Source organism: Astatotilapia calliptera, chromosome 18 (assembly GCF_900246225.1).
Source record: "Astatotilapia calliptera chromosome 18, fAstCal1.2, whole genome shotgun sequence".
NCBI classification, from domain to species: domain Eukaryota; kingdom Metazoa; phylum Chordata; class Actinopteri; order Cichliformes; family Cichlidae; genus Astatotilapia; species Astatotilapia calliptera.
In genome coordinates, this window is record NC_039319.1 from 3,066,433 (window position 1) to 3,094,277 (window position 27,845).

Here is a 27,845-nt window from a genome sequence, read left to right on the forward strand (position 1 = left end):
CATATGGTGTCTCTGACTGCTCTTCCATCTTGTATGTCCGCGGGAGGGTCAGGATGTTCATGGTTTGGATCACTGCTGTTTGGTTCAGAAGGACAGTGTTCTCCTCTAATTGTGGCAATGTTGTGAAGAATCACACATGCCACAATAATGTCACATGCCCTTTCTGGGGTGACCCTGAGTCTTTGCAGGCACTGGAACCGGGCCTTAAGCATTCCGATAGTCATTTCAATTCTGGCTCTTGTCCTGCAATTAGCCAGATTATATCGCTGCTGTGGGCCCGGTTCAGGGTCAGAGTAAGGGGTAAGCAAATAGGGTAAACATGGATACCCCCTATCACCAAGCAAGTAGCCAGTGAACTCTCCTAAGACAGAAGGATACACTTCAGTTCAAATGTCCCTGAAGCAATTGGTCTTTATATATTTTAAAGTATTCTCAACTCACCATGTCCAAATTTTGTGCTCAGTGTACATTCACGGAATATTTGTGAGTCATGGACAGAGCCTGGCCGCTTGGCTTCCACATTTGTGATAATGTTGGCAGCATCACATATGATCTTCACAGTGCAGAGAACACAAATTAGCATCCATTACTATAATGAAATAATTTGTTAGTTTGAAATGCTACAGGGAACTATGTACCTGTACATTAATGCTGTGGAAAGACTTCCTGTTCACATAGTCTCCTTCATTTACTGAAGGAGCAATGATTGGAATGTGAGTGCCATCTATACAGCCAATCACGCCTGGGAACCCTGAAAATAAATGTGCAATTTAAGTAGTAGTTCAAGTATCACCACATCATGAATTGAGTTTTGTTCATCCTGATACCTGCAATTTTGTGGCATCCCTCTTTGATGAATCTTGTGGGTCTATGACCGGGGAACACCACAGACGAGTACAGGAGACGTTTCAGTGCAACTGTAACATTCCTGACTGCCCGACAGACGGTAGCCTTGGAAACGTGCTCAGCGTCACCAATATTATACAGAAAGCTCCCGTTTGCAAAAAACCGAAGTGCAATACAAATAATATGTACAGAACTGAGAGGATGTCCGCGATGTGTCACATGAGCAATATTAGGCCTGAGGATGTTATCCAAATAAATTATAGATTGTGCTGAGAAACGGTAACGTTCACACAGAAAATCATCAGGAAATGATAAAATGTCCAAACGCGCTCTGATCACTCTCTCCCGGCGGAGAGCTCTGCGGAGAATTTGGGCTTCACGATCTGGCTCTTCAAGGAAGTGGCACGCCATGTCTGACACTTCCTACTGTCAGGTTTCCGACAAAGGGGCGGAGACAGTCAGGGTTAGTTGTAGTAAACCTGCTAGGGGGCAGGTTAGCTTCACGGCGTGTGTCGTCATAGTGACTCACTCAGGCTTCAGCTGAACTCGCTTTGTGAAACCGAAAACCCAGAGTTTTCGTTAACTCAGGGTATACTTACTCAGAGTTTGCACTAAACCGGCTTTCTGAAACAGGGCCCTGGTCAGGAAAGCGTTTGAGGGCACAGAACGTGGAAGCAACCAGCCACACGAATCGCACCCAGTCGGCCATTAGAAGGAACACCAGACTGAAGCGCTCCTTCTACGGCTTCACTTTTCAGACCTACATCTTATCACCTGGAAGTAGAGGAAGGAAAAAGAAAATAAACCTGACTCAGTCTCTCCACTTTTGTCATGTTAAAACTGAGACGCCTAAAGGATCAAATTTCAAGTGATCAGAATAGTTTAAAACAAAAACAAAGCACTCTGATTTTAGCAGCTGCTTTTATTAAAAATGATAAAAAAGAAAAAGGAAGTTCGTTCACGTTTCTTCAGTTACACGTCAGTCACAATGAAACTCGATGTACAGTCATAAACATTTGTTACCTTCACACAACCACAGGCTAGTTTCACACATGAACGTTGTATAAAACACCTGCTACTGAAAAACCACAAGACTTGTGAAGGATTATTTTCGGTCCCTGCCCGGTGACACCATGACCAGTGAAATTTGAAACAGGAAGTAGAGGTTCTCTTCCACTTATTCTTATCAGAGGGTGGAGCCTATCCCAGCTGCCACAGAAAGCTCACCAACCTGACACGTAGCTAACACAGAGACACAGAGAACCATTGACATTCACAGCTATGGGCTCTTTAGATTCCCCCAATAACTGAACGTCTTTGGATTGTTGGGGGAAGCCACACAGAAAGCTCAGGTGTTGGAGCTGATCTCAGGATCTGTAGTCTCTTTAATCGCTCACATACAAGTTCAGGGAAAGACTATTGTTTACTTGGCCTGTTGTATCTAAACTTCACTCAACAGTCGGCGACCTCTGGTCGTCACATCGGCCCACATGGGCGGCAGTTTAGAGATGGAGGTGAGGAGCTCCACCTAGATCTACTGTTCCTACATCTGAGGAGGTTCAGGACACAATCGGCATGCCTCCTCGGCACCTCCCCTTGGAGGATTTCCAATCCCATATTGGTGACGATAGATCCAGAGGAAATCAGAAATTCACTTGATATTTATCCTGGGAGCGTCTCAGGAAGAGCTGGAAACCATTGCTGGAGAAACAGAAGTCTAGAAAAGTCTCAGGTGCCCTCCTGAGCTTGCTACCACTTTGACCCAACTTCAAATGAGACAGTGGGATGGATGTTTTCTTCAGTGTAAATGTTTAATGGAAATTTTAAGATTTAGTTTAAACGAGTTCCCAGCCCAGACAGGAGGCTGTGGCGCCCACTTTGGATTCACTTGTTAAAACAGTTTTGAGTTTAAATCAAACACCACCATCCACTAAAAACGTTTCCCCTACACTTCAAAAGTCTTTTTCCCCTCATGGAAGTTTCATTGGCCGTTACCTTTTTCCATAGAGTTCAGTTCAGGATCTTTTGAGCAGTTCTTTCTCTGCAGATGTGACCACACTTCAGTATCCATCCTCTTTATCCAAACAGAGCTGTTAGCTTTGGATTTTAGTGGATTTGCTTTGTTTTTACTGGCAAAGTGCAACAGCTCCTCGGGCTTTATTTGGGTTCAGCAACTTTACAAAGACTGAAACTACTGAAAGTACGATTACATTTTGGTTTTAGGTTAGTAAGCATGGACACAGTTAACTGAAGCTGAGTTTTAATTGAACATGACAACCTTGACGCCCAAGACAAATACCTGATGGACACAAAGCCCTTTCTTGCCTTCCTTCTGTTACCTGGGTCAAAGGTCAAAGTTTAGACAGAGAACCAGATGCCTCCAGCTCTTCTGGGGGGACACTGAGGATGTCCCCAGCCAACCTGCTGCTGCAAGGCTCTTAACAAAAAGACAGCACATTACACCAGTTTAATTCTCAGTATACTGGCTTCCAGTTCAAACTCGTAGTGCTGACTTCTAACATCGTGACGCTGCTGCCGACATCTCCGGTCTTTTAGAACACCACGCTCCCTCTCGCAGCCTGAGATCATCTAATCAAAGGATGTTGGTAGTCCCACCAACACATTTAAAGACCACGGGAGTCAGATCTCAGAGCGGTGGCCCCCAGGATGTGGAGCGCTTTGCCTCCATCTTTACGTTGCCTTGATTGTATTTATTCTTTTAAACAGCAGCTAAAGACTCATTTATTTAGACTGGCTTTTAACTAGATTTGTGCTGTATGATCGATTGTGTTGTTTTATGTACATAGTTCTTACCTGGTGAAGAGTGCTATATAAAGTTATTATTAATATTAAGACCTAATCTGTCCAGGTGTCTCCTCACCTGGGAAGAAGACCAGACTAAGAGCGACTCCGAAGTCTGATTAAAACTGGAAGCAGTGGCTTGAAATCGAGCCGATCCCCGGCGGCCACACTGTCTGCTGCCATATGTTCCAATGAAACACGTGAAAACGTTTGCAGGTGATCCAAGAACATCTGTTTTGTGTTCAAACATACACGATACACATTTTTACAGTAGGTCACGTGTTTGTGAGACTACCTCACTGCAGATATCTGCAATGCCGCTTCTCCCAGTGGTCACTGCACGGCGCCAAACCGTTTCTCTCCTGCATGGAGAGTGATGTGGCGCCGCAGGTGGCTGCCTGATATGAATGTCTTGTTGCAGTACGAACACCTGAACTGTTTGCAGTCTGTGTGGACGGTCATGTGGACCTTCAGCGATCCCGACTGGGCAAAACGTTTGCCGCAGTGGACGCAGCCGTAGCGTTTCTCGCCCGTGTGGACGCTCTGGTGGCGTTTGAGGTTGCTGGAGTCTGAGAAGCGTTTACCGCAGAGCGCACAGACGAACGGTTTCTCGCCGGTGTGGACCCTCATGTGGGTTTTGAGGTTCTTGAGGCAGGCGAGCTTTTTCCCGCAGCAGTTACAGACGAACGACTTTCCCCCGCCATCCTCGCCTCTGTGGCTTGCCGCTCTGCTGATGGCATCCTGTCTCCACCCGCCCCTCCGGATGAAGGAGCGATGTTCTCCTGGCGTCTCCTTCCTAACAGGAAGCTCGTCTGCAGGCACCGCCCTCTGCTGGCTGCTCTGGAAACCTGCAGGTCGCTCTGCTGCAGACAGACTCACCTTGCTGTGCGGGAATGTGAAGCTGCCACCTGAATTGGACGCCGATGAGCAGCCGGCCTCCGCTCCCAGAGGATTTTGGGTGGTGTGGGAGCCATGCTGAAGCTGTGGCTCAAATATCAAACAGTCGTAACTGCTGGTTTCTGACCTCTGGGTGTTCTGGACAGAGGTGGAGGTAGAGCTGACTTCCCCGCTCGTCCACGAGATGCCACCATCGTTTGCTGCTTCCTGTTTGATTGCAGCTTCTGCCTCCACCTGTCCCTCTTCATTATGACAGAAGCCTTCTGGAGATAAAAGGAAAGCAGAAAGAGTTTTAGCCTCTTACACAGCTTAAACTGGACACCATAGGGTTTAGATCTGTCCTGTATGAGCCAGCTACAAACTAAAAAGACTACACTGAGTCAAACAGGAAGAAAAAGGCTCTCTTCAGGTTCTTATACTTACTGTCCGGCTCAGACTGGGACCAGGATACGCAGTCATCGTCCTCCACTTTGATCACAGCAGCTGTGGTAGCATCTGCAGGCTGCTGGAATTGGAGGAGAGAGGTTAAAAAATGAAGAGTGAGGGAGGAAATCCTGCTAATGCTCCTCCCACCTTTTCTACTCACCGTACTCTGTGTGGTTTCCTGTCTCGGCTCTGCAGGTGAGTTGTGGTCTCTGCACTGAGGCATCGCCTGATTGGACACTCTGGACAAGACTACCTCACCTGCAGGAGGGGAGTGAGGACGGCGTTTAAAGTTCTGAATCATGTACAGCTGTAAATGTTATTTTTTTTCTGTGCATTGCTGCGATTTTATTGTCCTTTATGTCCTTTTTCTTCTGCAAATTGATCTACATCAGTTCTTTAAAAACCCTGGACAGTCTGAGGTGTTGGATGGATTAAAACAATGCGCCAGATGTGTTCGACTGGGTTTTGGGTCCAGCGAGCGTGGGACCAGTCAATGATATCAATTCCTTCATCTTCCAGGAAGCGCCTGCATACTCATCGCATGAGGCCGGGGATTGTCGTGCACCAGGAGGAACCCAGGACCCGCTACTTCAGTACAGGTTGTGACAGCGGGTCCAAGGACTGCATCCCGTTACCTAGCAGCAGTCAGGGTGCCGTTGGCTAGCCAGTAGACATCTGTGCATCCCTCAATGCCTCCCATCACTGACCTACCACCAAATTTTGGCATGATGTCTCCACACCTTTTCATGTCTATCACGTGTGCTCAGGGTGAGCCTGCCCTCGTTTGTGGAAAGCACAGGGCGCCAGCGGGGGATCTGCCAAATCAGGTATTCTATGGCTGATGCCAATCAAGCTTCACAGTGCTGGGCAATAAACACAGAAGAGGAACTCAGGCCCTCAAGCTACCCACGTAAGGTCTGCTTCGGATTGCTTGGTAAGAGACATTCACACTAGTGGCCTGCTGGCAGTTCTCATTCTGTTCCTCCTTACACAAAGGAGAAGATACTGGTTCTGCTGATGGTTTAAGGTTCCTACTGCCTTGTCCAGCTCTCCTAGAGTCTCCTTCATGCTCTTGAGACAGGGCTGGGAGACACACCAAAACTGCTGGCAATGGCACGTATTAATGTGCCAGTCTGGAGGTGTTTTACTTCCTGTGCAAACTCTGCAGGTAGGGCACGGGAATCGCCTCATACTATCAGAAGTGCTACTGACCTCTAAAACTAATGGAAAGAGTCAGAAAAATTAATAAACATAAAACATTTCTTTTTGTACTCTGTTGTTTATTTCATTGACACCAAAGCAGCTGGAAATGATTAACAACTGTTACCAAACTGACCGCATCAATTAATCGAGTTCATGCTGCACTCTGGTCAAAAAGTTTTCCTTTCGTTTTTACAGTGTAGTTGCTGTGAATTTAGAAGTTAACGGTCGGTTACCTGTCGCGGTCGCGTTCCTCTTCAGTTCGGCTCGTGCGCGGCCGCTTGCGTGGAGCACCGCGCTGCCGCTGGCGGTAACCGCGGCTCGCAGTGCGGTCGCTCGGGCGGCCCGCAGCTCCATGAGGCGCAGTTTCCTCCGCAGCACCTCATTTTCTTTGCGACTCCGCGAGATCTCCAGCTGCAACACCGAGTAGCCGCTGTCCACGAGCTCGCAGATCTCCGCCACGGCCGTGTTGGCCAGCACCTCCATGATGGAGGCGAGCTGCGCGTGGAAGGTGGCCGCGGGGGACATTGTCCAATCCAGCGCGTGCGTGTATCTGAAGCAGAACAATCCACACCGCGGGCTCGAGGCAGGACCTTAGACTCCACCGTTAGCTTACCTGAATGTAGCCGCTCACCTGATGTGCGCTCTCCGATACAGACCAGGAAGTGATGGCGGGGGCTGGAATTAATCCACAGTGCGCATGTGCAAAGTATCCTTTTACTGTTTCAAGCAAATTTCAGGTATGAAAACGTCCCAATAACTCCTCGTTTGATTGTCCTTCTTAGGGAGATGAAACCTGTATCAACTCACGTTTATATTTCATTTTAACATTTATTTTATTTGTTGTTTTTGTGAGTCTCTTGTTCGTTATAAAAAGAAGAAAAAAAAAAAGAAATATATGATGTTTTTCTACCAGAGCCTTTTTGCTCCGGTACCCCCGTCCCCATTTTAATAAGCGTGTCTAACCATCAAATGCAAATGAATATAGTAATTATTTAAGAGTAAAAGCTATATTAAACAAATACATGTGTGAAAATGTGATTTTAAAAACAAGCTTTTCCGTATAAAATCACAAAATCAAACCAAATCAACCAGTAGTCTAATTTCCTGCTCACTGATAAAGCCATAAATATTGCCAATATTTAGTCCTACAAATTGTTTTTCCAAAGAAGAAGGAAAAAACAAAACAAGCGATAACGAGGTTCTCAAGCCAGAAATGGTTAGTACTGAGAAGTTCTCTGGATTTAAAAACCTAAATATACTTTGTTTAAAAATTAGTTTTAATGTGAGAAAATTAAGTCAGACTTTGAAGAAATGACACGTTGTGTATTGTGTTGCAGAGATATCGACTCAAACTGAACTGTACTTTCATGTGGCATCACTTTGTACCTCAACATTGTGCCTGAAGCCAGTGAACTTTTATTTAACCAGGTAATGAAATCATATTCTTATTTACAATGACAGTCTGGAAAAACCACACAAACATTGCACCTGGTTGTGAAGGCTTTTGATAGTTTCTGCAAATCCTGATCTACATTGAACAAACGAATTATTATTTACACATGAAATAAGATGCAAAACACTTTTTAACCATTTTATTACCCAAACATTAGACAAACTGTCATTCAACATAAACCGTATCAACAATACTTTCTGTGAAACAACTTCCAATATGTGCAGTAGACTTTGTAACAGCACAGCTTTTAACTGATGAACATGATGCTCTTATTTTAGCTAAAAAGCCTAAAAATGTGTGTAACAGCTTCCTGGAACCTTTTTCTTTTGTCCAACAAACGCAGAAATGTTAACAAGAAAACAGAAAATTATGAACTTAGAAACCCTAAACATCATAAGTGTTTAAATTATTCAGAATGAGACGTTTTTTATCTGTTTGGGTGTTGCTGCACGTGCAGATGTAGCTACATGTCAACAGATTTGCTTGGTAATACTATTGATTCATGTAAACACATTAATCAATACAAACCTGGCTTATGGATGAGCACATGTAACGTGTCTTATGATTCTTGTTAGAAAGGTTTCTTTCTGTGTCGCTCACGTGTCCTGTTCATGTCTGTTAAAATAACTCAAATTGTCAGTATTTAAGGTAAAAGGAGCTGAACATAGTGATGTGGTAACAATTTAAGCAGCTTTTAGGGTTAACAAAAAAAAAAAAAAAAAAGTATTTCGGAGTAAATTTCAGAGTACAAGGAAAAATTGCAGTTCCTCTGATGTCCACCGGAGGCTACTTCAGGTGGACATCAGGCTGCAGTTACCGTAGCAGCTGTAAACATGTTTTGATGTTTACAGGCTGCTATGGTAACTGCTACAAATATGGTTCTAGTCTCTTTTGACAGTTTGAAGACTAAGAGCAGCATGGGGGGGTGAAATATTTCAAATCTGTTAAGGCTTTAAGTTAAGGACGAGGACAGTGTTACAAGATGGATGTAGCTGACGTGACTTCACCTGTTCATAGAGTCGTCTAGCAGACTCATGTCCTGGATAATTTTTAGAATGATCCAAATTTAGAAAACTAACTAGGGTTCATTGAAAATGAGCGAATGGGCCTATAAGTCATTAGGGATGTCTTTACAGAGGTCAGGTCACAGGGCAGTTTCCACACAGACTTCTACAGGACCAGGCAGCTACCGCCCCCTGGTGGCATCTTAAAAATGCAGGTTAAGGCACTTCTGCATTAGCTGATAACTTTGCACGCTACCCTATAATCTAAATATGGTCACTTCTAGTTTCAAAAAGCGGAGCCTGTAGTGATGGCACAGTGTCCATGGTCCATCTTTTATATACAGTCCCAGTACCATCACGGCCAATTCATGTCTGTAGCGACTGCCAGGCTTTTTCTTATGCACAAGAGACGTCACCCGAAATAAAGACAACAGGGCTGATATAAATAAAATATCTTAACTGGTTTTTACAGGCAGTTTTTAGAGATAAGATGCATCAGATTCAGTAGCTGAACGACATGTGGGCCAATCACAGAGTGACACAGACACGTGAAGCACGTTAGATAAACTATGGACAGATTTGATCTCTTATGTTTTGAGATGTTAGAGTGAAAGAATAAAAGATGATAAATTTAAGTAATAATTTAAGTTATAAAAATAGTCATATTAGCTGATGGATGCAGCTCGAGCACAAAATAAATGTTTTTTAAATGTTCGTAAAAACCAGCATTTAGGGGTCGCTCGGGACGTTTGGGTGACACTTCTTCATGTGCAACTTGAGGCTATATTTGACGATGAAGCTCCGGGAGCAGAGCCTGCACGCGTACGGCCGCTCGCCCGTGTGAACGCTCAGGTGCGACTTCAGGTGAGCCGACTGGGTGAACTTCTTGCCGCACTGCTCACAGCTGAACGGCCTCTCGCCCGTGTGGATGCGCATGTGGACCTCCAGGTTCTGCGACGTGGCGTACGTCTTGTTGCAGAGGGAGCACGCGAAACGCTTCCCTCTGCCTCCTGCGCTCGGCTGCCCGTTGCAGAGCTGCGGCCGCCCTGCCTGGTCCCTGTATAGGGCAAAGTTCATGACATCACCGCCGTCTTCGTACTCGAAGGCAGAGCTGCTGGCTTCGGACAGCTGGCAGTCTGTGGGGGTCGAGCCGGAGACGCTGAGCACCTTCAGTCCAAAGGCGTCGCCATCCGTGTTTCCGTCTTGGTGAAACGCAGTAAAAGTAATTTGACCCTTTGACTGTTTGGGCCACCCTGGGTCGACAGTCAGATCGAGGTCTGCTTGGTTTGACGGAGACTCGATCAGAGCGCTGCTGCTAAAATAAACCGGCCTGTTGGCGTTCGACGGAACCAGCGAGCACTCCTGAACCAGATGAATGTCGGGGTCCATCTGTGACGAGTACGACCCAGCAGATTCGCCAGGTTCCATCTCGACCTCGTCGTCAAGCTGCTCGGAACCCCCCGGCTCACGATCGGGAGAGTCCAGAGTGTAGACGGACACGGTCTTCTGCGTCCCTGCTGTCAGGTCGGATGTTTTCTGTGCCAGCTGCTCAGACGATGACCTATTCTCGGACTCCAAGCTTTCACGCCAGCGCCGCTTTGTGCGCCGGCTGATGGGAGTCGACGTGATGCCCTCTCTGGCTGCAGGCGCCACCCCATCAGCTGTTAACTTAGTACCTAAGAAATTACATAAAAGAAAGAAAGAATCATTAAAGTTTTCATGATAAGATTCAATGCTGTGAAATGTTGAGCATCAGAACAACACGTTCTCATCCCAAAACCTAACATACAACAATATGTTACGCTTTCGGAAACATGAGAACTGTTTGGAATGAATCTACACATGTACACTTTTTTTTACTTTCTCATCATGAATCACTTTAGAAAACACCATCTAACAAGATTAAGGTTGTGGTTAGGTTTAGGGCTGGAATACACGGCTGGAACGTGTGTTACCACCGGGAGCTTCATTCTGTTGGATTGGATCCACAATCCGACACGTATCACAGGAACGCTCCTATGGGACACCTCGGGACAAATTGTCGGTATGCTACACGTTGGGAATGAGAACGATCTCATCAGGACAAATTAGATGAATATCAGCTGTGGATGATGAGCCCGGAGTATTCTTGATGTTGTTGATGATGTGCCGTTTTTCTTTTTTTTGTAAGTATTATTTATTTTTCTAATTTAATGATTTTTCTCCCTGAGAATGACATTTTTATTTTTAGAAAGTTAAGAAATCACTCATGCCTTAACTTACAAAGAAAGACTCCCATCCTCGTTCTCACAGTGCCAAATCCAGCTCATTAATCTAACACTGATATCAGAGCAGTGCATGGTGTAAACTGATACATGTCATACATTTTAAAGGAGACACAGGAAAATGAAAGGAAAGAAAGAAGTGAAGTGACCACATGTCACTCCTTAATTCTTTTTTTCCTAATAGAGCATTATAGAAACCCGTAGCCATGACGACTACACTCAGCTTTTATTTAGAATAGAGATGGTTGGTAATTTATTGATGTGTTTCTTTACTAATGATTGTTTGTTCCCTGTGGTGCGTTCAGAGTCGAGTGCAGCAGATTTTTTATTACTTTGGAATTCAGTTTTGAAGTTTGGGTGTAAATAGCCGTAATGCTACAGCTCTGCAGAAAGTTATTTTACAGAGACGTTTCTGTTTTTTTCTCTCTGTTTTAAATCGTTCTGGAGCATGAACACAACCTTAATCATTGTTAATAAACACACAAAAGATTTGCTGCAGGTCGTTTACTCACCTTCCTCAAAGACGTCGTTACTGTCCGAGTCCTCATCTTTAATCAGCACCACTTCTGGAAGCTGCAGACGCCACAGAACACAAAAAACAACGTTAAAAGGAGACGATTAAAATACTGTTTTTATAGAAACACAAACTAAAGAAGAATAAATGTTTCTGGACTCCTGATTGGCTGACTTATCATTGAAATTAATTTAAACTTCAGTATCTCATATCTTCAGTTAACGATCATGCTCTCTCTCAAACTGCCCTCAGGTTTCTAAAACAAAACCAGCTTCAGGCCTGATGACAAAACAAACACATCAGGCTGCACTGAGCATGTGCAGAGATAAGACCATTTTCTCCTTTTGTTTGGAAAAGAAAATTTGATGGCATAAACCTGTTTGTAAAAGTGAAATTAAATCTGAGGAAAACGATTCTTTTTAAGTACTGATTAACTGTAAGGATGAACTCGAGGTTTATACATTTTGGTTTTAATTCAAGTGAAATAAATGAAAACTTTTAAACTAGTTTTAACTTTAAATTATTTCCAAAACTATTCTGATTATTACTGCAGTAATTAATAACTATCAGATTTGATAAATTAGCCTCATTTCAGAGAATTTTCAGATCTTGGGCGATTTAAAAAGGCCACACGTTGTAAATATCTTCCATTTATTGTCAGATTAGATAAAACATTGAGTTAAATATTTAAGCATTGGCACACAATATCAATAAATTAAACGATCATCTGAATTGTTTTGAATACTGATTGCAGATTGATTCAGTTCATTTTATTAGTCATTATTGTTTATAACAAATACATATATTTGTGATTACATACACGTGTTTCTATTAGAAAGTTTCCGGGACATTTCTTAGGTAATTATGTCATTCAGACAAAATGTTATTTATTCCGTTTTGTGAGCTGACTGTATTACACTTCCGGCTCCAACCTGCGGTTGTTATCATTGTTATTGTTGCTCTCTGATGTCGGCCTGTTCCCGGGCTTCAGGTTGATTCAGACCGGCGGAGTGCTCACCTCCTCCCGCACCGCTCCAGCCGCGGCTCCTCGTCCGTCACCTTCCCGCTGCTGCTGCGTTGTTCCCGACTGCTGCGTAGCCTCCGCCGCCGGTGAGACCTCCGGTCCCTCCGCATCCGCAGCCTCCCCTCCTCCTCCTCCCCCGCTGCTCCCCCGGACCACGATTGACTCGATGAGGTGTAGCTTCTTCTTCAGGTCCTCGTTCTCCTTGTGGCTCCGGGTGATCTCCAGTTGCAGCACCGCATAGCCTTCATCCACCACCTCGCAGATCTCCGCCACCGCCGCTTTGGTCAGCGCGGCCATGATGACGGAGAGCTGCTCGTGGAGAGCTTTGCTGCTTAAACCGGACATCCCGACGAACCAACGGAATCCGAACCCGAACCGGACCACACGGAGCCGCAAGGTGGGCGCAATGGAGCCGCGAGCGGAACCTGTTTGGACTTTCAACCGTCGGCAAGAGAAAAAAGAGAAAACGGTTCCTGCAACACTTCACTTCCGGAACAACACCGCTGCCTTCAGAATAAGAGCCTGTTGTTATCCACAGAACTACATTAAGAACACCGTCAGTGAGCGACTGCTAACGGCAAGAAAACAGAACAGAGCATGCGTAATTAAACAGCGCTAAGAGTTTAATGTAAAAATAGGAAAAAAGTGCGTTTTCAGGCGGTTAAAATAGTACAAGTGAAAAGGTAACTATGAAAAGTGCAGATTAAATAAAATAATAAAACCATTATTTGTAATAATAATAATAATGTAATTGTAATAATGTAAAGCTAAGTCGGTAGGAAAAGGAAAATATATAATAGACTTTTTAAAAAAATCAGATAGTAAATTGGACAAAATCATCATCAAAACATTAAAAAAATAGATAAAATTCTTTTGAAATAACAAAAATGTAAAATGACACTGACACAAACTCATAAAAATAGAATAACTAACTATAAATATAAAGATTCAAAGTAAAACTGGAAAATGTATGAACTCAAACTATAAGATCTAATAGAAGAGGCTGGATTTTAATAATCTTTCATTTATTGTACCATTCCTTTCTTTCTTATACTTTATTCAATTACCTTAGTTTGTTGTGCTTTTGTATTAATATTTTAGTCTTTAGACATGTTCATGAAGACTCTGCTTTTCATCCAAGAGGCCTCTTCAGTTCTAAGATAACTGGCTGTGTTTCCCGGGTGTTTAACCCCTCGTCGGTTCCCTGCCCTTCAAGGTTTCCCTGAGGGTGACCTGTTGAGCGTCCACCCTACCATCATGCTGAGGTCACCTGAGGCAAGATGTGAGCGCGGGTTGATGATTCAGCTGTACAGCTGCATTTAAAGGAGGAAGCCAGCGTTCACATTTTGCAGTTTGAGAGAGGAGTGAAGGAGGTCAAGTGTCCACTGTGATCCACCATCACTGAACGGGATTGGTCGCTTAGGACATCAGCTCTCAGGACACGACAAGCATTTCCTCAGGTGACCTCAACAGCTCAGGACTCCGAGTGTATTTGGGCTGACCCTATCCTCGGTGGCTGAGAACCTACAGACGTATTTATATTGTTTATCATTTTGTTATTTTTCACTTGTGTAAATATGAGAAAGAATAGAAGCCAATTAAGATTCAAGTAAATGCAATATAAATAGAACAGGACTGTAAACATAAACAAACTGATATTCTGTTTGCTGTTCAGATCCTTGAAGCATTTTGAAAACTAATGATAATTATTAGTTTTATTATTATTCACTGTGTGAATAATTTAAAGACAGATTCTGGTTGTTTTTATTAGAAACTGCAGGCTGAGCTGTGGAGCTGTCAGTTTGAACGGAGAGCACGGTTCAGACTCCAAACACACAACAAAGACAAGACGCTGCCTGAGGAAACGCTGTCCTCTGATTGGCTGCCAGGTGTCGCATCAAAAAGCAGAACTCCAGGTGTGTTAACCTGCAGGTAAATCAAGGATCGTTTAGTTTTCCTAAAGTAATGAAGACAAAATTAAATCACAATGAAATGATTTATTTGACCTTTTACTTACATTTATCTCAATTTTGACTTTTTAATGTTTTTATTAAATGTTTGTAATATTCTTAACATTATTTACTGTTTCACTTGGTGAAATTCTTCACTTTTAACATCTCATCATTTTCATCTAATGTAAATGTGTCATTATATTTTTTAAACTATCTTTTGATTTACTTTTTAATCTCATCATGCTTTTACGTAATACTCACATCTTATTTTGAAAAACAGAATTTTTATGTTTTCACTTTTTAAAAAAAGAATTTTCTCATTATTTTATCATCTTTAATTTATTCTCAATTTCAAAACAATCTTTTACAAAGTTTCATAATTTAGACATTTTAAGACAAATAATGATAACTTTGTAGTTTTTTTATGTTAAACTGAACTTTTTTCTTGTCATAATTTTGACATTTTTCTCTAATATTTAATGTTCTCAGAATCTAGAATTGAAAGTTTTTCTCACATTTCAGATGCTTTTTGCATAATTTTGACATCTTATAATTGAACTTCTTTTCTGTGCTCACATTGACTTTTAATATTCTTATAATTTATACTTTATACATATTTTTATAACTGGAAATAATAAGTTTTTCTAGTCTCACTGACCCCTCAAAGCACTTGAAAATTGAATTATTTTCTAATTTTAACACATTATTATACATTATAAACTTATATTAAGTTATGAGATCAGACTGAGAATTCCTAATCGATCGACTGAACTAAACAGCAACTGTATTTTTGTGGTTCTTTCTCTGATGGATCTTTTTTATGTCCACCTTAAAACACAGTCGTTAACAGATGACCATCACGTCCAAAATATGAATTTTCTTGCTTCCCTCAGATTTTGCACCTGAAACACGAGCAAAGCAAAGAAAATGATCAATGTGAGAGCGCACACTTTTATTTCCAGATATACACCAAACAAAAAATATTCACATGCTCCATCCAAACGCCGGTTTCTTCAGTTTTTGAGCTTGAAAACAATCAAAGGGAACCTGGAAACAGGGCCGTGTTTGTTTGTAAGAAATGAAGGATCGGGTCAGGTCAGAGGGCCTCATTTAATACAGAGGCAGATGGTTACAAACAGGTAAGGCCTGAAAGACAACAGCAGTCAGAGCTACTGATCAGGTCTGTTCACCGAGCAGCCACGACATTAGAACCAGCTCGTGCTGCCACAGGTGCAGCGGGTGGAGGTCCTCAGTGTTTTGTTGGTTTTGTGGAACTTTAAGAAGAGTTTGCAGACAGAAGTGGACGACGACAGAGTGAAGAAGCAGGTATGAAGTGGATAAGTTAGATTTTGACGGTGACTGATCCACAGTGAACAGTTCCAGGGTTTCTCCAGTGTTTCCTTTGTTTTTACTCTTTTGCTTGGCTCCTCCCATGTTGTTCCTCCACCTTCAGGCTGGTCAGATGGCAACAATTATTCTCGTTTCTAGAAATGTGCTGCGAGCTGAACATCCACTGTAATCCGACCGCACACGATGTTATTTATTCAGGGAAGCCTGTTAGGAGTGTTTAATGTTTTGGCTGATCAGTGGATATAAAATCAGTTTCCAATCAAATGTCTTAGAACTGAGTAACAGCAGCGAGTTCTCTGGTAACCAGGTTAAAAGGCCGCGACCGCCTGCTCGCCTTGATGGTGCTTCTGCTGGTGGATCCTCAGGTTCTGCTTCCCGGCGAATCTCTTCCCGCAGTGCTCGCAGGCGAACGGCCGCTCCCCGGTGTGCACGCTCTGGTGCGTCTTTAGGTGACCCGACTGTGTGAAGCGCTTCCCGCACTGAGCGCAGCTGTACGGCCGCTCACCGGTGTGGACGCGCACGTGCGTCTCCAGACTCCGGGAGGACGTGAAGCACTTGCCGCAGTAGCTGCAGACGAAGCGGCGGTCCCTGCTGTAGCGGTTGAGCTCTAGAGCGTCCAGCCTGGAGCCACCAAGCGCCAGCGCCAAAGGGAAACCGCCGGCATTTAAGTCAGACTGTTTGTCCATGAGCGTGGGACGCTGGTCCGGTTTCAGGTACGGCCGGTGAGGGACGGGCACCATGCTCGGCAGGCCCTGATTGGTCCATGATGAGCACAGATCTAGCTCTGAGTCAAAGGGCAGTGAACTAATCAGGGAGACGCCACGCTTCAGCTCCGAGGTCCCGGGCAGCGAGGCCGGACTTCCTCCTGACTCAAGCAGGAACGACTTCCTGCTGTGAGCCACAGACACAACGCGGTCTTCCGACTCGGACACCAAGTCAAACACGATGTCCGAGGAGCAGCTTTCGACGCCCCCTGTGGGCCGCGGGGAACCGGGCGTGCTGCGGGACTCGTGATGCGCGAGTTGCTCTGAGACCGCGTTATTATTCTGGTCCCACGGCCGAAGGTCGGCGCAGGTTGTGTTTGAGATCCTCAACCGAGACGCGCCCTGCTCACTGTCCTCCGTCTCTGACGTCGGCACCTCGGTCCCTGCAGACACACAGAGGAAAACTGAAGTTCAAACGGAGCAGGTCAGGAATCTCTTCTTCCTCTTTTATCGTGTGATTTTGTCAGAAACAAAAACAGCTGTTTTTCCTGCACGTGGTCTACCACATGCTTTTATTTTGAAATTATACTTTCTCATGTATTATTACCACAGATAGTTTAAAGCCTGAGGGCCTCAGCTTGACTGCAAAAAAACAAGAGGTGATGAGGAGGGGCGGGTCTGACGGTGGAATCATGCTCATTGGCTAATAACTTGTGACTGACAGGTTACAGATCATTTTGAAACATGACCAAGATTTTTAAAACTTTTTTTTTTTTTTTATTCAGAATGAGCCAAAATGAGAGAGCACATAAACTCAGCTGCAAGATGCTTACAGAGGTCAGAGTTGTTTTCTTCAACAGCACCAGAAATCTTGTTGCAACCACATCTATCGCCACCTGGTGGCCTTCAGACAGAACGCAAGTTTAAGGCGCTTCCATACTGACCTTATTTTTTATGTTCTATACCAGGGCTCGGCAACCTGCGGCTCTTTAGTCCTTACAGTGCGGCTGCGCGTGGTTTGGGAAAATAAATTAGAAGTATTTAGCTGAAGTGTGTTTTATTTATGTTAGTTCTTTGTTAACTTGTAGTTCTAAATTGGAAGATTATTGTGATATTGAAATATAAAAATAAAATTATATTCTATTATTTTTTTCATCACTCAAAATAAGCGTCACACTCGCGGAAGCCGGTGTACCCGCTGAAACGCCGTGCATTTATCGAGACTTTCAACCCCAGGCAGGCCAATTATGGATCTTGGATCCACATTATGTCAGCAGCTGTTCTCCACCGTGAACTATGTTAAAAACAAACAGCGCTCACGCCTCACAGACGACAGCTTACAGTCCTGCGTAAAGATGAAAGTGACTTCGTACAGCCCCGATCTGCAGACGCTGTGCGCAGAGGTTCAGGAGCAGAAGTCCCGTTGTAAACATACCACGGCAGACCCGACGATGTTTGCATGAACACGCTTTTCAGCATCTCTTTATTGACCACTTTTCACACACGGTTGTTGTACGCACACAGACGGCTGCAGCTTTGCAGCTCACAGCCCGACACACACCAACACAACAGCAGAGACGTTAAGGCGGCGAGGCGTGATTGCGGGTGCCGCTCAGGTGCGTCCGCCTCCCCTGCAGCGGCGCTGCAGACCACGCCCCGCCGCACACATTAACCAGGTAAAATACATATTTAGGCAGAATTTTGCAAATATCTATTTTTCCTTTTTTAGCAGCATAGTGCTTTTTTTTTCCAATTATTTTTTAAAAGTCAGGCCAAGGTATGAGGATAGCGGCTCACAACAGTTTTTGTTTGCTGGATCATTTTAGTTCAGCTTTCCTTTTGTTATATTTCTTTAAGAGTTCAAAATGTGTTAATTACATAAATAATGTAATTTTCTCTGTAGCACTTCATGGATTTCATAAGCAGCACACCTTAGTTGTTCACACAAAGCATAAAGGTAAAAAACAGTATATACAGTGTTATCTTCATTTTAGATGTCAAAAAGTATTTGCGGCTCCCAGAGTTTCCGTTTGGGTGGAAATCGGGTCCATGTGGCTCTTTGGGTGTTAAAGGTTGCTGACCCCTGTTCTATACAGTCTGTGGCTGTTACTTAATACGCATATTTAAATTTCTAATTATTTAATTTATTTCATTTTCTGATCATTTTTAAATTTAGAATTTATTTAATCTACTTGTGTTTAATTTTTTTCAGCTGTAAAACAGGAATTCCCCAACTTTAGGATAAATAAAGTATATTTTATCCTTGAGGTAAAATAAATACATAAATGAAGTCTTGAAAAACAAATGAAAAAATAATTACAATTTTATTTTTCATTCATCAGAGGAAAAAAATCCCATCCATTTACTGCTGGCCTGTCCCCTCGCTCTTATTTTGAAAGTTTAAATTGAGTGGACTGCAGTTGGTTTGATCTGATTTTGTTTCTGCTGCTTTTATTTGGTGGAACTTTGCTGCTAGTTTAAAATATTCACTTATTGATTGTTTTTTTTTTACTGTAAGGATTTCACACGTGAGTTTTAGCATTTTTAAAGAAGGAACTCTGTGATTGTTGCTCTTAAATAATAATGCAATTAAACTAAATCAATAGACACACTTAACATCCACACAGTGTTTCTGTGCCTCCACCTGGAATTAAATACATTTTGCTGGCTTGCTCACCGTCCTCACTGATAAGCAGCTCATCTGTTGTAGCGAGGTCAGATTCAGCTTCCTCTTTTGGTGTTTCCTCTTTTATCAGAACAACATCCTGTTCGTTTGTCTCCTCTGCAGCTGCTGTCGAACCGTCCTGACAGTTAGAAAAAGCAGAGCTGTAGTAAATGTTTGTGACAGTGACACATCTTCTGCTGTTTAGAGGAAAAAAGTCAGCGCTGTGCAGAAAACCGGCCTTCTGTCCGGAGATGTTCTTCCTGCTGTTTTGTCTTTGATGTCTCAGGGAGACGTTGTTTCCTCGTCCTCGGTCTGCTTCCTCTGATTCAGGGAGACCTGCTAAGTGTGGCCTGATTATGATGAAAGCTTTTTAGCGACTTTTCACATTCATGAAAAAAAGTTTTTTCTCTAAATATCCAAACTCATTCCATTTTCATCTTTTTATCAAAATCTGTGCAAACTCTATTACACTTTAGACCTTTTCATTATTTTTTTGGATTATTTATTTTAGAGGAAAACTTTAGTGCAGCTGATCAAACGTGGAGCTGACGTCATTTAGTTCAGCCGTTTGTTTTCAAATCATTCAGAGGGAAACAGAAAGCTTCACTGAGCTTGCTGCTAAGATTTTAATTCTAATTTGATTAAAAAACGACACTACGAGGCAAAAACGTTTCTGAAAATTAAAAAGGAAGCCCCTCCTCGTGTTGCACATTAACATCACATCGTTATTTGACTGTGATCGGGTCTGCTCAGAGCTGATGTGGTGGGAAATCTCACCTCTGCGTTTGCAGGACTCGCCTCCGCTGTCACCTCCAGCACCGCGACACGTCCACATCGTCTGAGGTTTGACGCCTTCGGCTGTTTGGCGCTGACTCCAGCGGGCGAGGCATGATCTGAGAGAATTTTAAAAAACGCCACAAACACAAAAAAAGGTCTTTAAGTGAGTCAGGAGACCGAGAAACACAAAACACAGGATCCACTCCTGTCTCCGTTTTGTGCTGATTTTAAAACTGTGAGGAATTTAAAACTTTAAAGGTTTTAAAGTCACATGACTGTGATTGAATGCTGCATCTTTCAGACCAAATATTGCACATGCACAGAACTTAAACTTAATTAATCTTTTTAAGGGATTTGAATGAGACAGCAGCTCTGTAGTTATTTATTTAATATGATGAAATATTCTTTATTTATCCCAGGAGCTGGGAACTTCTTCTAACAAAGCAGCTAAAATGTTAAACAACAGTGGAAAAGATCAATAAATCACAAATATGACAAAACAATAACAAAAAGAAGCTCAATTAAATAAAAGATGAAATAAAAGAGGTCAATAACTGAAAAAAATACAGTAAAAAAGTGAACAAACATATTTCACACTGTTTTTATAACATCTTTTATACTGGTTTATAACTGGTTCTATACTGCTCTAATTGGTTTTATAAGGCTTTATAACTGTTTATACAGGTTTCATACTAGGTTTAACTGGTTTTATTCTGGGTTTATAATGGGTTTATAACTGGTCAGCTGCTGGTTGAATCGTCAAACAGCAGCTGCCAACTCCCACCATAGCCCCCCAAATATCAAAGTCAGTAATTTTGGTAGCGTTAAAAATAAAGTCGTTTAATGAAATCCACCTTTAAATCTCAAGATCTTTTCTGTTTTTCTAGTTATGACTCGTATTTTCTGCGTCTTTATACCATCTCTTTATTTCGGCTGATTGAAGCAGCTGGAAAGTTTGGTTCATTCAAAGTGGGACTGGTAAACGCATTACCAGTGCTTGGTTTACAGTGAAAACACCCGAATAAAGTGTACACTGAGTGCAGTCCTGACTTTGATTCATAAGCCGAATTCATACATGACTATTGGAAAATATCATGCGGAGACAAAAGTGTCTGAATCTTTGACAGGGCAGTGAAAAAACGCCTTTTAAACTGTTTTTCAATGGAGCTTGGTTCACGTCGCTCTGAAACGCGCTGTGAGCCTAGACACAGGAAGTCTCGCGCTCGAAACATCACTGACCTGCAGATGACCGAAAGCCTGAAAACTCACCCGGGGTGAAATCCAGCAGCCTCTCGCAGCCCTCCTCCTCCTCCAGCACGGCGGCGCTGCCCCGGTGACCCCGGGCGATGATGGACTCAATGAGCTCCAGTTTCCTCCGCAGCGCCTCGTTCTCCTTGTGACTGCGGGTGATCTCCAGCCGCAGCACCGCGTAGCTGTCGTCCACCAGCTCGCAGATCTCCGCCACCGCTGCTTTGGTCAGCGCCTCCATGATGGACGTCAGCTGAGAGTGAAACCCCGTATAGCTCGTCATGTTCAGCCACCGAGAAACGACACCAGCCGCCGAACCGCGAATTAAATCGACATTAACAAACACTGTGGACTCAGCAGAGGAGCGACGGCCCGCCCGTTTTCACGCTAAGAAAGGGTTTGTTTTTTTTCAAACCCGGTGAAAAATAGGATGGATGCTGCGGAGCACCGACCGTTTTTGTTTGGAGTGGATCCGTAGTCTCTTTAGCAACTTCCGCCAGAACTTTCAAAATAAAAGATCAAGATCTAGCCTCGCTAGGTTCAAGTATACATTATAAATTATATTATATTATATTACCTTTGATACAATTGTTGGATTCCTTTTCGTATTTTTAGATAATCTTTTTATTTAAATATACTTAATGTATATTTGTGTCTTTAAATATTTTAAATGTTCCAGTTTTAACAATATACATATGTCTTTGTACTACGGTTAGATATCAACTGAAGTTGAACATAGTGCTGTAAATCATCACAGCCTTACTTTACCCAAGTAAGTAATTAACAACACGGTTTTTTTTTTAGTTACAGTCGAAGAGCCTAGCAAAATGCCTCTTCAGATAATTAAAGTAACCACACTTCAAAGTTAAACAGCAGCACACATCTGAAAAGATCTCAGCATTCCTATTCGTGAATATCCGCGCCTCTGTCGTGACAGTCTTAAAGTCAGCATAGGGCAATTTCAAAAAGCACCGTCAACAATGTAACTTCATTTAGTCCGTGTGGAGTGGTGCATTTTACCACAGCACTCGAACGCAGCAGCTGCTGTTTGGTTTCCATGGCAACGGTTGGCCACAGATAGGACGATGGTTTACAGTAAGTGAAAGAAATAGAGGCAAAAATACACCATTTGTTGTTTCAATGTTCATAACTGACAGTATAACCGATTTTGTGGCCTGTCCGTGAACTTTTGTTGTTTTAAAACCCGCTTTGAACCGGTTTGTGCCCGGTATGAACTCACGGGACGGTCATGGCGGTGAAATTCAAGTTAGCATGTTGTTAGAAAACGTATTTAGTATTTCCAGTGTTAGTCTGTGTTAGTAAAAACAGTTCAGTTCTCTGAATGATTCAAAATATATATTCATATGTCTGTCAGCAGTTCGAGTATTTGTATACCGTGATAGTTTGAAGACACTTAAAGGATACTAGAAATATATTTCAGAATGAAAGTGAGTTTTTTAATTATGTTCTGGGTTTCTCAAACATCACAGGTGTATGTTTACAGGGAACTAGAGCGGGTATCAAGATTGTAATACTGGGTTTAAAGTTGATTTGGTTGCAGCTTAAATGTGTTTTTTTAACCCTGAAAGTTTCTGATGAATCTAAAAAAAATTTAGATTTTTTTTAAAATGAAAAAGTCCCAAATTTCAGCCCACTCTTACGTACTCTAAGGGCCTGTCAATCGTTAAATATCCATAACTCGAAGTTAAATCTTTGAATAAATTTATTATACAAAAATCAGTGGATTTTTCTTTCCAGATTTTATATGAAAAGCCCCAAACTCCTCTTTACTTTGCCTACATTGCTAAATTAAATATAGTGTTATTTTATGGTGCTAAAAATAAGAAGTTTATTTATGTGGGACAGGATTGCTCTGAGTTTTCGTGTTTTAAAAAGTACTTTAAGTCACGTGACTTAACAGGCACGCTTTAACTCAACTTGAATTTATGAAAACAGAATTCTGTTTTTGTACATTTAAGCTTCGAACACTTTTTTGGCCATGAAAGTAAAGACATCCTAATTATTAAAAAAACGGACTATTTCAGGTCATCAGGATCCTGTTTTTAACTGACTTAAAACCATGTTTAACAACACACATGACTATTTAGTTTTATTTTTCTAATTAGCATCTACTATAAATTAGTATTGATTGAATAATTTGTGATTAGAGATTGAGTGAAGCAGGTTAAACCAGGCTGCAGCATTGATTCTCCCCAACTCCTGCTGACCTGCTGAGAAGACGTTTTTATTAGAAACGGATTCAGATGAAGTTCAAAGGAAAATCTGTTTCAGTCACAGAGGATTTGATCCGCCGGCGCGCCGAGCACAATGAGTGTGAGATCTTCTCACTGGAGGAAGTTTCTCTGCATCAGCAGGACATCGAGAGGATCGAACACCTCGACAGGTGGTGCAAGGAGCTGAGGATCCTCTACCTGCAGAACAACCTCATCCCCAGGATCGGTGAGACGGGCCTCAGTGTGGGTAGAACCCTTTGAAGGAAGAAATGACTGCATTTTAGTGTTGGCTTGGTCTATTTACTGAAATATCACCAGTTATTATGAAAGTGAGGTCGTGAGAACAGTTGTGGTATTTATGTTTGGGCCACTACTACTTGGGCTGAGTTTAGCTCTTACAGGTCCAGAGTGTGTCCTCACAACAGAGGACACACTCTGGACCTGGTCATCACCCATGGGCTGTCCACCAGCGTGTCCTCTGTTGTTGACTTGGCTGTCTCTGACCACTACTGTGTGTTTTTTAACATCACCGGTTTTATTCAGCGGGAGACCTCGGTGCGAACTGTGAGGAGGCGCTAGCTAACCTCTGAAGTGGCTGCAAATTTTACCAGGGTTTTAGACGAATGCCCCCTGTGATTTTACCTGCACCCTGCGATCTGATTTTTAATCATTTCAACAGCAAACTGAAGAAAAGCCTTGACTCCGTTGCTCCACTCACCACCAAAAAGATTAACATAAAACATGTATCACCCTGGAGAAACGAAGAAGTCAAAAAACTCAAAAAAAATTGCAGGGCAGCAGAAAGGAGGTGGAGGAAAAATAAAAATACTATCAACCATCAAATATTTTGCGAGCAACTTAAAATGTACAATAATACATTAAGGAATTCAAGAAATTCATACTTCGCCAAAATAATCAGTAAAAACAAAAATAATCCCAAGGTCCTCTTTTCCACCATAGATCATTTATTTAACCCTGATTTTTAACAGCTCCCAAAGAACCCCCACAGACTCGCTCTGTGAGCAGTTTGCAGACCACTTCACTTGAGGAGACACTGGACAGCTTTGTCCTGGTTAATGCTGAGAACTTTCAGAAGGTTTTCTCCACAGTGAGACCCACCACATGTCTTTTAGATCCAATTCCTTCTTCACTCTTTAAAACACTTTATGGATTTTTTGAGGCTGAGCTTTCATACATGATGAATTGCTCTCTTCAGTTGGGTGTCTTCCCTGCTGCCTTTAAAACGGCGGTGGTGAGGCCCCTTCTGAAGAAGAGCAATTTGGATTGTAATGATTTTAATAACTACAGACCTGTATCCAACTTACCATTTTTAAGTAAAATCTTAGAAAAACTTGTTTTTACTCAGATTACTGATTTTCTCAATGATAGACAGATCCTGGAGATATTCCAGTCTGGATTTAGGGTGAACCACAGCACAGAGACGGCTCTCCTAAAGGTTTTAAATGATCTTAGATGTAACTGGGACGCCCAAAAGCTCTCAGTCCTGGTGCTACTGGATCTAAGCGCAGCCTTTGATACAGTAGACCACGCTATTCTTTTAAACAGACTGAAACACATGGTGGGCCTCTCTGGTGCTGTACACAACTGGTTCACTTCATCTCTCTGACAGAACTTTTATGGTGAGTATGGATACATGCTCCTCTAAGATCCATAGAATGACATGTGGTGTGCCTCAAGGGTCGGTTTTAGGCCCTGTACTTTTTAATTTGTATATGCTCCCTCTCGGCGGTGTCATCAGGAGGCATGGAGTGAACTTCCACAGTTACGCTGATGACACGCAGCTGTACATCTCCGTGTCTCCTGATGACACCAGACCAATGGATGCCCTTTTTAACTGTATCTTAGATATACGATCTTGGATGGCAGAAAACTTTTTACAGCTTAACCAGGACAAAACTGAAGTTTTAATTGTCGGTCCTGAGGCTCAGAGAGAGAAACTCTTGTCTAAATTAGAGGCATTTTCACTATGTCCTTCGCTACAAGTGAAAAACCTGGGTGTTATTTTTGACTCTGAGCTTGGTTTTATCCCACATATTAAACATGTAACTAAAATTGGATTTTATCTAAAAAATATAGCCAGAGTCCGCCCTATTCTCTCTCGGGCCAACACGGAGATGCTGATGCATGCTTTTATTACCAGTCGCATTGATTACTGTAATGCCCTGCTCTCTGGTCTTCCTAAGAAGAATATTTCAACTTTACAACTTTTGCAAAACTCTGCAGCTCGTGTGCTGACGAAGACCAGAGGGCGGGCCCACATTACACCGGTTTTAGAATCGCTGCACTGGCTCCCCGTGTGTTTCAGGATCGATTTTAAAGTTCTTTTATTGGTTTTTAAATGTCTTAATGGTCTTGGGCCTTCTTATCTCTCAGATCTGCTTTTACCATACGAACCCTCGCGGACCCTGAGGTCCTCTGGTACTGGCCTTTTGATTGTCCCTAAAGTCAGGACACATACTCACGGAGAGGCAGCTTTTCAGTGGTATGGTCCTCGTCTGTGGAACAGCCTGCCGGAGGAGCTCAGGGCCGCAGAGAACGTACATGTTTTTAAGAACAGGCTCAAGACCCACCTTTTTAATTTAGCTTTTACTTAGCGTTTATTTATTTTATGCTTATTTATTCTATCCTGTTATTCTATTATTAATTTAGACTTTACCTAATATTTATTGATTTTATTCTTATTCATTTTTAATCTTCTTACTCTATTTATATTTATATTTATATTGTATCCCGTTCTTATTTATTTTATCATTTTACCCTGTATATATCCTATTGTGTCATATCTCCAGTGTTTCCTCAGAGGGCGCTCTCTGCACCGGGGCTGTGATCGACCGTGGCTGCTGGGTCTCTGGGGGTCCTCTCAGCCTGGCTGGGGGGCTCCTTGGCCTCCCTCCTGCTGTGTGCCCAACCTGGAGGCTGCGGTCTGTGACCGGCTCCCAGTGCAGACGGCTCCCTGTTATAGTGTTTCATCACTTGGCTCATGCGAGCCCAGCCCAATTTTTACTCTTTAAGTGTGCGCGTGTGTGTATGTGTGTGTGTGTGTGTGGGGGGGGGGGGGGATATATGTGTATTCACATCATTTATGTTAATGAGAGTGTGGGGAGTGAGTTGGAGGGTGGGGTGGGCTGCTTTTAACTATGTAAAGCACTTTGTGCTACATTGTTTTTTGTATGAAAAGTGCTTTATAAATAAAGATTGATTGATTGATTGATAGCTGACATCAGTCAGATGTTAGATGTGTTGTCACATCATCTTACCAAGGAAAACATTCACACAGATGCTTTTGTTCTCAAAAGTCATCAGCTGCCTCTACAGGAACTTTGTGATTTTGTGTTTTTGTTCGTTTAGAAAATGTTGGCCGACTGAAGAAGCTGGAGTACTTGAATCTGGCCTTGAACAACATTGAAGTCATTGAAAACCTTGAAGGTCAGTGCATAGCGTATGTACGGGCTTTAATTCAGCGCTTGTTTTTCTGCCTGTAAACATGTAAACATGTCGCCTTTCTGTTTCCACTTCCCGCTCATCAGGCTGTGAGAGCCTGCAGAAACTGGACCTGACGGTGAACTTCGTGGGCCGCCTGAGCAGCGTGGAGTCCCTGAGACACAACATCCACCTCCGAGAGCTGTTTCTGGTGGGGAATCCCTGCACGCAGTTCGAGGGCTACAGGCAGTTTGTGGTGGCTGCACTGCCTCAGCTCAAGGTAACGTCTGAGGTGGATCCTCGTCTACATCCAGAGAGGTGGAGGCTGCTGTTATTTGTTTGGGTTTACTTATTTTTTACTTATGATTGAGGCAGCTGAGCTCCGTCTGGAAGATTCTGATGACAAAGTATTTGATGAAAAAGTGTCTGCAGGGATTCAGTTAGTCGGATGTTAAAAGGTCAGAGCTGAGAACACTTCAGTGAAAGCAACAGCCAGTGAAGCTCCAGGAGAAAAATGTGTGACAGTCGTTTAAAGACCACTGAAAGCAGTTTGGTCATCAGGCTGTGAGCTTAAACCCTGATGGAGGTTCAGAGTTTGAGTTCCAGCTCTCGCTCTGTGTCCTCAGAGTCTGGACGGGACAGAAATCAGCCGGTCAGAACGGATCCGAGCCTCGCAGGGTCTGGAGGAGGCGAGGAGGTGCGTCGCTGAGCAGGAGCAGGAATACCTGAGGAGGAGAGCTGAGGAGAAAGAGGAGGCGAGGAGGAAGGAAGCAGGAGTTGAGGAGGAAAAGAAGGAGAGGAAACCAGGCTTTGACGGCCGCTGGTACACCGACATCAACAACACAGCGTGAGTGAGAAGATAAATCGTTACTCTTGTACAGAAAGTTTCTGAGATGCTGCAATTCCAAACTGCAGTGAGACAAGATTTCACTTTTTATTAACGTCCTTGTTAATACGCATGATTATGTTGAACAAATCTGGTCTCAAACAGCAGAATATTCAAGTCAAGTAAGTGAAACTGCTAAAATCAGGAGGAAGAGG

General features: G+C 42.9%; 2 protein-coding genes across 5 annotated transcripts in view; one reads left to right on the plus strand and one right to left on the minus strand.

Moving 5' to 3' along the window:
- Positions 1-1,753: 1,753 nt before the first annotated feature.
- On the minus strand, positions 1,754-21,711 carry LOC113010747 (uncharacterized). Its single transcript, XM_026149955.1, has 12 exons — positions 21,151-21,711; positions 19,882-19,997; positions 19,117-19,243; positions 16,053-16,882; positions 15,798-15,898; positions 12,428-12,914; positions 11,408-11,468; positions 9,363-10,307; positions 6,408-6,764; positions 5,132-5,229; positions 4,969-5,050; positions 1,754-4,808 (listed from the first exon to the last, which is right to left on the minus strand). The coding sequence occupies exons 1-12, from the start codon at positions 21,410-21,412 to the stop codon at positions 3,982-3,984; spliced, it is 4,293 nt and encodes a 1,430-aa protein (XP_026005740.1). The 5' UTR covers positions 21,413-21,711; the 3' UTR covers positions 1,754-3,981.
- Positions 21,712-21,911: 200 nt separating this feature from the next.
- dnaaf11 (dynein axonemal assembly factor 11) overlaps positions 21,912-27,845 on the plus strand; it is a 41,199-nt gene continuing 35,265 nt past the window's right edge. For 2 of the 4 annotated variants that reach the window (XM_026149264.1, XM_026149262.1), the window contains exons 1-5: positions 21,912-22,224; positions 23,422-23,589; positions 26,733-26,810; positions 26,912-27,084; positions 27,431-27,651. In XM_026149264.1, the coding sequence (XP_026005049.1) occupies positions 22,215-22,224; positions 23,422-23,589; positions 26,733-26,810; positions 26,912-27,084; positions 27,431-27,651 (650 nt within the window). In that variant the 5' untranslated portion in view covers positions 21,912-22,214. The remainder of the gene's footprint in view (positions 22,225-23,421; positions 23,590-26,732; positions 26,811-26,911; positions 27,085-27,430; positions 27,652-27,845) is intronic. The other 2 variants (XM_026149263.1, XM_026149265.1) reach the window with 2 other exon arrangements.